Source organism: Chrysochloris asiatica, unplaced genomic scaffold (genome assembly GCF_000296735.1).
Source record: "Chrysochloris asiatica unplaced genomic scaffold, ChrAsi1.0 scaffold00025, whole genome shotgun sequence".
Classification (NCBI taxonomy): Eukaryota; Metazoa; Chordata; class Mammalia; order Afrosoricida; family Chrysochloridae; genus Chrysochloris; species Chrysochloris asiatica.
The window spans coordinates 19063893-19075983 of record NW_006408543.1 but is presented as its reverse complement, the minus strand read 5'-3'; the positions used below and the strand labels follow the sequence as shown (position 1 = coordinate 19075983).

Below are 12091 nucleotides of genomic sequence, written 5' to 3'. Positions count from 1 at the left end.
GAGTTTGAAAACCAAAAGGGAAGAACATGCTCAGCATTTCTCAATCTGAAGTAACTGAAGAAAAAATGGAAGCTTCGACTTGCACTATTGAAGGATTCTATGGGCCAAATTCTTTGGAAACCCTATACAGTCAGAATTGACTCGATTGCAACAACATGTGTAAATTTTAAATGATTCAGAAAGCATCAAAAGAATATGCAAGGAATACACAGAGTTACTGTACTAAAAAGAAATGGTTGATGTTCAACCATTTGAAGAGAGTCAATGGTACTGAAGGAAGAAGTCCAAGGTGCACTGAAGGCACTGGCAAAGAACTGATGGAACACAACCTGAAACCTTTCAACAAACAGATGCAGCACTGGAGACACTCACTCATCTATGCCAAGAAATCTGGATGACAACTACCTAGCCAACTGATTGGAAGGGGTCCCTATTTATTCCCATCTTAAAGAGGTGAGCCAATGGAATGCGGAAGTCATTGAATATCATTAATATCACCTGCGAGTAAAATGTTAAGATAATTCCCCAACAGCTGCAATAGTACTTTGACAGGGAACTGCCAGAGGGTCAAGATGGATTCAGACAAGGACATGGAAAGAGGATCTCATTGCTGACATCAGATGGATCTTGGCTGAAATCAGAGAATACCAGAAAGATGTTTACCCGTGCTTTACTGATTATGCAAAGGCTTTGACTATGTAGACCATGACAAGGTATGATCCATTAGTATTCTGGAGCACTTCAATACACTCATGAGGAACTTGTACAATGACCATGAGGTAGCTGTTCGAACAGAACAGGGGAACACTGAGTCATTTAAAATTGGGAAAGGTGGGTACCAGTGTTGTATTCTTTCACCATACTTACTCACCATTCTCCAGGGAGATAGCAGAATGAATTATGGGAAGAAATAAAGCCTCCATGGAAAGAACACTGTGTGGTCAACAGCGCTTCTGTACCCTCACCACAGTGGCTTTAGCCAGGTCTGAAGAGACTTTAAAAGTTGAGGTTAAGAACAAAAGCAATGGTCAGTTTCAGTCCTAATACAGGGGCTGAGGGGGAGGAACTAAAAGGAAGATCCACCCAAGAGGATCAATCAGTCAGTACAGAAAGTAATAATTCTGTAAGTGTGAAGGTCCATCCCTCTTCATAGAGGAAACCATTAATTATGTCCTGAACTCACCCAATCACCCAATGTGTGGCAGGTATGCCATCTTTCAAAAATCTCAGAGACTTTTTTTTGGGTCTAATATGAATCATTACTTGGCACCATCATTACCGTGCCTAAATAACATTTCACAAATAAAATCCTAGCCTTAATTTTGTTTACGAGCATGTTCATATTTTTTTACACTGATCTAAGGAGCTCTGGTAGCGTAGTGGTTATGAATCGGGCTGTTACCCTCACAGCCAGGAGTTGGAAACTACCAGCTGTTCCATGGGAGAAAGATGAGGCTTTCTGCTTCAGTAAAGATTTACAGCCTTGGAAACCCTGTACAGGGTCGCTATGAGTTGGAACCGACTCCACGGCACCTAACAACAACAACAACAACAAATGATGGTATGGAGTCCTAGTGTGATGCTGTGGGTTAATGTGCCAGACTGCAAAGCCATTTGAACTGCAAGGCTGGCAGTTCAAGCTCACCAGCTGCTCCTCAGAAACCCTATGCAGGGATGCTATGGGTCGGAAGCGACTCGATGGCACTTAACAACAACGATGGTACAGATCCATTCGGATGGACTGGCTAAGCCATCATTCTATAGTCTAACTTGTGGAACAATCAAGGGAGGAAGAGCCCAGACTGAGAAGATGACAGCTACAGCAGGACAGAAACCTACCTGGGTTTCTCAGGCTCCTTCTTACTGATGCTTCTGGAAGATTTGTCCCTTTCAGCATCCGTGTCTGGCTCAGATCCGCTGCTGCTCGACTGCCCACGCTTCCTCCTGGTTTTCTTGTGGTGCTGACGTTTCCTTTTTTTCTTTTTGTCTTTCTTCTTTTTTCTGCTTGTTGGTCTCAGTTGTTTGTTATTGTCACTGTCATCTGAAGGCTCTGATTTCAAAGGACTCCTGTTGAGGAAAATCAATGTTGGAATTGTTTTCAAAGAGGTAGGGAAGACAGTATAAGTGAAAAATAAGTAACCATCAGTGTGCCCGATGACTTCCTACTTATCCATGGAGTCTCCAAGACCTTCCTAGATCGTAATTCACCTTACAAGCTTACAGCTGAGCCTCAAATACGAACAAGTGAAGAAATTCTAACTGGAAGAGTTAATTTACACCTCCAATCTCAAATCTCTGCCTCTTACTGAAAATAATCTATCAATTATTTTAGAGTATTTTAAAATATTTTATTTTTAAAGATAGTATTTGTAAATGCAACGTTGTAAAAGATTGATTTCCAGTCTCACATTAATATGAGCCAACAGATCTTTCATGAAAACAAAACAAAAATTGTTTTTTTTTTTAAAAAATAAAGGGTTAAAACGAGCTCTTCTTCTTCATTACGGAAACATCTACAAATAACTCCCTCGCCTTACGCTTTTGAGCATAACCAGGTTGGTTCATCATACTAATGAGACTATCAGGCCCAGGTCTGTGAGAGAGCTCATTTCTCAACTCAGTGAACTCAAACAAAATCCTTGCAAAGCTGGGGAAGAGATGTGTGCCACTCTGCTTGTCCAAAAGTTTTCTTAACACTTTTAAGCCATACTGCATTTTACCAGCTCCTTTTAAGTTTTAGAAAAGTGTTGAAAACACCCCTCAGGACATAAGAGGGTTTCAAAAAGTTTGTGCAGAAATTCCATTATCTTTTCATTGTTTTCCCACGGACTTTTTGACGCCCCCTTGGATTATCCTGGTTGTGGTGGTTGTGTGCCGTGGAGTCGGTTCCCACTCATAGTGACCCTGCATAGAGTTTTGAGGCTGTTAATCTTTATGGGAACAGAAAGCCTCAGCTTTCTTCCACAGAACATCCTACAGGTTACTAATGAGGTCAGTGTGGTAAGTTGTTTAAGAATCACAAAGATGCCATTTCTCTCCTGGTCTGATTACTGGGTCGTGGACTTGCTATTTCAACGCAACGGGACAATCTCAAAAAAGGCACACTCTCAGGAATGGGGGTGGGGGAAATAACCAATAAAACATTAGTAAGTCAGAGGAAGAGCTTTACCCAGCTTTTCCATCAGTTTTCTAAGGAGCTTATACTTAAACTCTGCTACAGACGGTTCCCTGACAAAGACTAGAACCCCATTTGTCCCCAACCACCCTACCTTGTCAGTGGTGACCCTCTGGAATTGAAGGTGGGGACCGCTGCAGGCTGTTGGCTTGGGGGGGTTAGGGTTTGGACACAAAAGCTTGGGTTGCTCAGCCAGTCCAATTCTGTAAGAGAGAGAAAAGATCTATGAAATGTGCTCAACAGGAGTTCTACGGCAGGAGGTCCATCTTAGAGCTGACAGCCTCGAGCTCGGCCAGGGCCAGCAGGGCCTGGTGAACCGTCCGCAGGGCAAAGCACCTTGATATGCGGAAATGCTGAGATCAAGCTGCAGCTGAAGCACAAACCATTTAACAAGTCTGACCTGCAGCACGTGTAAAAGCTTCCAAAGCATTCGGCTTTAATGACCTCAGATTCAAAGCCAGATGTTTTCTGAAGAGTCAGAAAAGCAAATCATGCCTAAAAGCCCCATCGTGCCTAATGCGATTACAGAGGGTTAGGAGCCTAAAAGAAGAGAGTCCACTGCTCCATCTCAGTGTAGAAACATAACACAGACCTGCTCCTCTCTATAAATAAAACACACGGTGCCAGCATCAGCCTTCTGGGTAATAATCTGTGGGGTCCCGGGGTGCTGCAAGTGGCTGAGTGCTCAACTACTAGCCAAAAAGTTGGCAGTTCAAACCCACCCAGAGGTATCTCAGAAGAAAGGCCGGTCTATATGCTTCTGAAAAGTTAGCCTTGAAAACCCTGTGGAGCAGTTCTGTGTGCAGATGGGGATGCTATGAACTGGAGGTGTGATAGCAACTCACAACAACAACAAGGTGTTTGTATCATTTTAATGAAATGAAAGCAGGCATTTCACAGTGACAGGTTCTTTTACCTTGCATTAGCTTTCTTATTTACTTACTTATACCTACTGGATTCTCCCAGACCTTAGGAGGCTAGTTCATCAATTACTGGATCTACCTTCGTGCCCAATCAGATCGTGCAAGGTGCAAGCGCTCAGCATCTGCTGATTGCACGCACCCGGTGCTTGTGACTCTGCGGTCCAGCTCTGGTAGTGCAGAGGTTACCAGTCAGGCTGCCAACCTCAAGGTCAGCAGTTCGAAACTACCAGTGGTTCTGTGGGAGCAAGATGAGGCTTTCCGCTCCTGTAAAGATTTATAGCCTAGGAAAACCTATACAGGGTCGCTATGAGTCAGAACGGAGTCCATGGCACGTAACCCCCACTCTCACCCCCTCGCTGCCATCTGGTCGATTCTGACTCAGCGATGCGACAGGACAGAGTAAAACTGCTCCATAGGTCTCCCAGGCGGAACATCTTCACAGAAGCAGACAGAAATCCACAGAAGCTGTGTCTTTTCACTGTAGAGCAGCTAGTGGATTTCAACAGACAAACTTTTTTAGTAGCCCAATGCTTAACCCGCTGTGCCACGAGGGTTCTTTATTTAAGTCACATATTCATCTACACATCTAATTACTCAATAACCATCTATTGCATTTCGGTTGTTGTAGAGTGCTGGCAAGTCGAGTCTGACCCATAGTGACCCCACATAATAGAGCAGACTTGCCTCAGAGGGTATCTGTCAGCTGTCACCCTATGGAATCAGATTGATAAGTCTTTCGCCCTGAGCTTCTGGGTGGGTTTGAACTACCAACCTTTCAGTCAGTGGCTGAGTGCTTAACTATTGTGCCACCAAGTCTCCTACTGAGTAAATACCAAGTGCCACCCAGAATGAAAAGGAGCCCTTGTTCCCATGGGCTCCCAGTCTTGTGAGTGGCGTCAAACTAATAAAACAGATACAATATGACCCCTGGAAGGTCTTCACAGGGGATGAAGCCAGGGTGGGAGATGTGAAGAGGGTTTTGGGGTGGGGGTGTGAGTGGGGAAGGCTTCCTGGAGAAAAGGACATTTGAGTTGGCTGAGCCGGAGGTGCTGGTGGGGGAGGGAACAGATGAACACGGATACAGACAGAGAAACACGTGGTTTGTTCAAGAGCTGAATAAACACAGAGCATGGGGAGACTACAGGAGGCAGCAAAGGAATTATCCAGAAGGTGACTGGTAATCAGAGAAAGGACTGGTGATATAGTACCTCCTGAAGGTGTGATCAGGAGGAGGAGCTGGTTTTATGAGGCACCTCTAGGCTTCAGTGAAGCTGTCCTGTGGGCAATGGTTCAGCCCATTAGGGAAAACCTGACAGGACTGAAACTCAAAGGGAACCTGCAAGCAATCTATCACATTCACTGGTGACCATCTGGGTCTACTTGTGAGTGCAAGTGAGGGGAAATGTATCAATGAAGACACTGGCTGAGTTTGGTCATGGTCTACTGACACCAGATGACCTTGAGATGAAAGAAAAAAGAGGAAGGCCTGGCTGGTCTGAAGTTCAGGGAGATGTGTGAACTCTCCAGGGGCTGAGAGTGGAGCGGCCAGCTGGTATGAAGTGTGTGAACTCCTAAACTTGCAGCTAGTACCCATTTGACCTAGCTTGGATGGTTAGCTGACCAGAACTCAAATCGAGGAAGATAAATATGTTTGATACTGACAGTAAAAGCAAATTGCTAAAATGTGATGAGCTGGATTTTTGTTTATGGGTGCAGTTGTTCTAAACTCCAATCGTATTGGAAGGATTCTTCATATCAAGGAGCAAGCTTGTCTCCTTGGTGTACGGAGTTGATAGGGACGGGCCACTTAGACATAGGCTATCAAAAGTGAGGGGGCTCTAAAGGCATGAAGTGGCTGCCTCACAAGTTTTCAATAATGTGCTTAGTTTCAGAATGAGTAGGGGAAGTTTGAATCCCCACTGAATAGTTTTCTTCTTTTCTAGATGGGCCTGGTGAATGGGGATGGAGAATGATGTTGATAGGATTTAATGACTCAATTGTGAGAAATTGTTAGCAGGACTGTGATTGTCACAACTGTAATTGTAGATAATGTGTAACTAAAGGGTGGGGGGAGTTAACCTTTCATTTCAGGAACAGACAATCCCAGGACTATCAAGAAAGAAAGGCAGGAGTGGAGGGTGAGATCCCTACCTAGAAAAGCAGCGACAGCAGAGACGGTGGCAGAGGTGGTGGCGTGGAGAGACAGAGCAGCTGTGGGCTCTAGGCCCATGGACTGAGTAAGGCTGTGTGCCTGCAGGCAGGAGGCTGGCTTACAGAATGTGCCCTTCGGCTATTTAAATGAATAGATACTTTTTGTTTTCTAAGTTCACGCCAAATATTTTGCTTTGTTCATTTGTGAAATATGTTGTACATGGGGAGCCACAGCAGGAAGTAGGATAACTTGTTGCAGGGAGGGGATTGTAATCATTGAAATGAAACAAATCATATAATTTGTTGAATGTAAAGTAGATGTGATCTTTTCTGTTAACCTTCACTCAATTCACAATAAAAAGTGTTTTTTAAAAAAAGTAAGTTAATAATTAAAATGAATGAGCTTCTTGAATCTCTGTGACCCCACTGAACATACTGAAGGATTTGAGATCTTTAAAAAGACGTCAGGCTCTTCTATCTAGAAAGTATAACACAAACCCACTGCCATCAAGTCAAGTCTGACTAACAGTGACCCTACAAGAGAGCAGAACTGCCCCAAAGGTTTCTGAGACTAAATCTTTACATAAACAAACAACCTCATCTTTCTCCCGAAGACGGCTGGTGGGTTTGAACCATCAAACTTTCAGTTAACAGCTGAGTTCTTTCACCACTGGGTCACTAGGGCTCCTGGTATAAAGTTATAATTCTATTCTTCCTTGTAAATGTATATTTAAACATAAAGAATACATGAGTATCTATTAGGTTCTGAGGGTGCAGAGATGAACCAGACAAGTGTGAGTTAAACTTACTCATAACCTTAATTGTTCAAATTACACATCTGGATTGCTAAATTTAAACTGTTAAACAGAAGCCTGGAGAAAGTTACCAGAGATTACAAGATACCTTAGTAATCAGATGGCAAAGTCCTTTTCTATATTTATTTACATCTTGACAGTAAAAGTGCCAGATAAAAATCAAATAGTATTTAGATCATTGTTAGCTATGGAGCAGGATGTAACATTACAGCGAAGCCCAGAAGGATACCAACTCCTAAAACAAAGGATAGGACTGACTGACCAACCTTTGGTCTCTACATGTTTCTGAATAAATCAATCGAAGGTTGAAACATGACTAGATATTAGCACCATGCATTACATTTTATTACACATAAACTAATCTAAGAAAGGAAGAAGGCTGAGACATGAGACAAAAAAACCACTTCAGAACTAACTGTGGCCAAACAGAAAAACAGCCAGGCATGAGAAAGAACAGAGACTACATTTGCAGCAGCCTTTAACAGAAAATTGTATTGCGAATCATCCCTACACATGTTCAGGTGAAAAGACTGCTTTTTGTGATACCTTTGTTACATAATTTTTTCCTATTAAAATGTTTTTAAAAAATTCCACTATGGGTGGATGAATTACGTCAAGTGACTTAGTTGTTGTTGAGGTGGTTCCAACTCACAGCGACCCTGTATAAGGTTTCCAAAGAGCAGCTGGTGGGTTTGAACTGCTGACCGGGTGGTTAGCAGTCCAGTGTTTATCCCACAGTGCCACACCAGGACTCCTCAAATGCCTTTAAAACATAATCATTTGACTGCACATCCCTTGTGAAATACGTCCTAAGAATGAAAAGGATCATAAGAAATGATGAACTATTAATAATATTGACACAGTTTGACGATATACATGATTTTGTTAATGGTACCAGGAACTGATATTTTCAGACAAAGGGAAAATAAATACATTAAATCAAAGAAGTTAAGTTTAAACCTCATAATAGTCCATATGAACTAGAACTATAAATATGAACTCATGATATATTTTTCTCTTCCTGGTTTTATCCACTGAAAATGTCTGAAAAGTAACGATGATAACCCAGAAGCAATCAGTAGACCTAGTACCCAGTTTGTGGTTTCAACCTCAGTGGGTTTACTTGTTTTGTTTTGAAAATACATTTCGTACTAAAAGGAACCAGCATTTCTTGGGGGAAATAAAACATTTCAGGTAGAGGCAAAGCATGGATGTCTTTTAGGCCACAAAGTATGGAAGGTATTAAAGACAACTGGGGTTGTATATTCACCAAATACAATGGAATATCTACTATATTCTGGTCCTGGTCTTGTGCTGGCATGTGGCAGTCCCTGACCTCAAAGAAGCTACAGGAAACTAACACTGCACTAATTACATGGAAAATTATTCACAACTGTTACGTCAGTGTTGCCCCAAAGGGAAGACCAGGAGCAAGCAGTTAGAGGATGTAACAGAGATGTCACACACAATTGGGCGCTGCCACACAAAGCGCAAAATTTAGGATTTTCTTTTGAAATGTCTATTTTCTTCTAGCTTACCGCTATGTGCCTCAGTTTGAAAAAACGCAGACATTAGGAATGTTTGCGGCTTAAATAACCTGTTGTTGTTATGTGCCGTGGAGTCGGTTCTGACCCATAGCGACCCTGTACAGGGTTTCCGAGGCTGTAAATCTTTACGGGAACAGAAAGCCTCATCTTTCTTCCACGGAACAGCTGGTAGTTTGGAACTGCTGACCTTACGTTTCGCAGCCCGATTCGTAACCACTACCCTACCAGAGAACAAAACAAAACACCAAATCCACTGCCACTGAGTTGATGAGTCTGACTCACAGTAACCCTAGCCAGGGTTTCTGAAACTATACATCTTTATGGGCGCAGAATGCCTCATCTTTGTCCCGTTGAGCGGCTGGTGGGTTTGAACCTCCTATTAGTTGCCCAGTGCCTGACCCACACACCACCAAGGTCCCTGGCACACACAGTGGTTGTGGTGTGCAGTGAAGTGGATTCTGACTCATAGTGACCCTGTACAGGGTTTCCGAGGCTATAAATCTTTATGGGAGCAGAAAGCCTCATCTTTTTCCTGCGTTGGTAGTTTCGAACTGCTGACCTTGATGTTAGCAGCCCGACTCGTAACCACTGCTCTACCAGAGCTCCTCGGGCACACAGCTGTTGTTAAGTACCGTGGAGTGGTTCTGACTCACACTGACCCGAGGCTGCCAATCTTTATGGGCGCAGAGAGCCTCATTTTTCTCCAGCGGAACAGCTGGTAGTTTCATAACCACTACGCTACCACTGGCACACAGTTGTTGTTAAGTGCCATGGAGTCAGATCCGACCGTAGCAACCCTATTCAGGGTTTCCGAGGAGCGACTGGTGAGCGTGAACCGCCGATCATACAGTTCAAACGGCTTTGCATCTGGCGCATTAACCCACAGCGTCATACGAGGACTCCACAGTAGGTCCAAATAAATAAACACTAGCTCTTTTCCCTGGGAGCGCGGTGGCTCGGTGGCTCCGTAGGATAAGCCTCGGAAGGCGACGGTTCGAGTCCACCATCCGCTCCGCGGGAGGAAACCGAGGCTTCTGCTCCCATAAAGATGTACAGCCTCGGAAACCCTATGCAAGGCCGCTAGGAGCAGAAACCGACTGGACGGCACTTAACAACAGCTCCTTTCCCTAGGAGCTGTGTTCCTCGGGAGAGCAAAAACGGTTTGATGGGCGAGTTCAAGCCGACCAAAAGCTAAGGACCCCAAAACACTTGAAGACTAAATAAGACAAGAAAGGAACTGTAATACCATCGCCCAGCGTTTGCATCAGGGGTCTCCATTTTACTGGAGAAGCTACTGCGGTTCAGTGGAGGATGAGGCGGGAGGCAACAAAAAACAGTAACTTCAACTCCCAGCTTCACAGATTCACCCCACTACACGAACCCCGACCTCAGCTTTTGGGCCCCTGGAGAAGACCGGGCAAAGCCAGGCGCTCTTCCCAGAAGGCACTGCGACACCGGGGAGAACTCTGGGATACAAGTGGATAAACAAATCCAAAGCAGCCGAGACGCGCCGTCCTAAGTCCACCGAGTGCCTCCCTCTGCCCTGTGCTTACCTTTCCTGGTGCTCCCGCTGTCGGCGGCCTCACTAACTCCCGCAAAGGCTGGGAACAGCGCCATGATTACAGGCCTCACTGCCGTTCCCCTCTACTGAAATGGCTCACGCGAGAGAGCGCAGGCCGTAAGGCCTCTGTCCTCGCGGTGCGCTCTGGGAAGTGTAGTTTCCTGGGCGGGACCCGGGTGCACTGAAAGCCGGAAAATGCGGGGACTGGAGAAGGAGTTGTGTGGAGCAGAAAGGTCCTAACAATTAATGCAGGAATCCCAACCCGACCCCTTGATCTATCCTTACTTACAAACTGGGTCGAATCCAACTTAATAAGCTTCAGGTTTTTTATCTGTCAAAAGCTGAGAAGGTTAACTGATCTGAAGTCCTTAGCACGGTGCCTGGCATATAGAAAGCGCCTAATAAAAATCATCCTGCGAGTTTGTGACTGCAAGTCTGACTCTAAGTGTCGCAGAATATCCAAACTTCTCTCTGACTACCACTTTAAATAAAGTAATGCAAAGCATTCCTTTAAATAAAAGGAATGCAAAATAGTGCAAGATCTGTCCCATCAAGTTCAAAGGTCTTTTGCTAGCTAGAAAGTACATTTACTGCCTGTGAAGTATTCTTGACTGTAATAATAATAATTGAATCTGCATCTTATCAGAAATGTAGAAACAGCAGAGCAATCAAAAGACATCATACCTCGTGTTGTTATTAAGTACCGTCAAGTCCGTTCGATGCATAGCAATCCTTTATCGTGTTTCCGAGTAGTGGCTAGTGGGTTTGAACCGCTGACCTTTTGGTTAGCAGTCCAGTGCTTATCCTACAGCACCACACCAGGAATCTTTCACGTGGACGCAGTCAAATCCAGAGTGTGGGAAATTATAAATGGCCTGGTTTCTTCAACATATCAATGGTTTTAAGATCAGGAGATTGCTGTAGGTTTAAAAAATGTACGGACTTATCAATCAAGTGCAGTGTATGGCCTCATCATGATTCTGATGGGACAAATTATAAAAAGACCTTTTTGAGACAGACGGAAAAATAGGAAGGTGGTCAGAGTATTAGATGATACATTAAAATTGTTAATTTTCTTAAATGAACTAATAATACATTAATGACACTAAGGCTACTTAAAAAAATTTCTTAGAGATACATTCTAAAGTATTTACAGATTAAAATAGATACATAAATGAAATACATTTCTTAGATCTCAGAAGTTAAAACAACGTTAAAGTTAAATTGGAAATACCACCCAACCCACTGAGATCAAGTTGATTACGATTCAATAGCGCCTCTCCAGGGCAGAGTAGAATTAGATCTTTATGGGAGCAGAAAGCCTCATCCTTTCTTCTGGTAAGTGGCTGGTGGATTTATAATTTCCCACACTCTGGATGTGACTGCTTCCACGTAAAAGATTCCTGGTGTGGTGCTGTAGGATAAGCACTGGACTGCTAGGCAAAAGGTCAGCGGTTGAACTACCCACCTTGAGTTAAAAACTCAATGCTTAACACACTATACCAGCAGGAATTCTAATAGGAAATCCATTGTTGTTGTTAATTGCCGTCGAATCGGTTCTGACTCATAGTGACCCTGTTTAGGACTTTCGAGGAGCAGCTGGTGGATTTGAACTGCTGACCTTGTGGTTTGCAGTCCAGTGCTGATCCACAGGGCCACACTAGAAGTCCAGGAAATACATTGTTGTTGTTGTTGTTGTTATGTGCCGTAGAATCAGTTCCGACTCATAGCAACCCTGTACAGGGTTTCCAAGGCTGTAAATCTTTACAGGAGCAGAAAGCCTCATGTTTCTTCCGCGAAACAGCTGGTAGTTTCCAACCGCTGACCATGAAGTTAGCAGCCCAATTCGTAACCATTACGCTACCAGAGCTCCTTAATTAGGGTGTATAAGCCCGAAATCTGCACCACCACTCAAGCTT

The 12091-nt window shown here is 43.9% G+C and overlaps 1 protein-coding gene across 1 annotated transcript in view; it reads right to left on the bottom strand.

Moving 5' to 3' along the window:
- The window catches only part of NRDE2 (NRDE-2, necessary for RNA interference, domain containing), a 44207-nt gene extending 33979 nt beyond the window's left edge, over window positions 1-10228 (bottom strand). Inside the window, exons 1-3 of the mRNA XM_006839577.1 lie at window positions 10165-10228; window positions 3270-3378; window positions 1840-2067 (exon numbers count right to left, since the gene is read on the bottom strand). Of these exons, the coding sequence (XP_006839640.1) occupies window positions 1840-2067; window positions 3270-3378; window positions 10165-10228 (401 nt within the window). The remainder of the gene's footprint in view (window positions 1-1839; window positions 2068-3269; window positions 3379-10164) is intronic.
- Between the last annotated feature and the right edge of the window lie 1863 nt (window positions 10229-12091).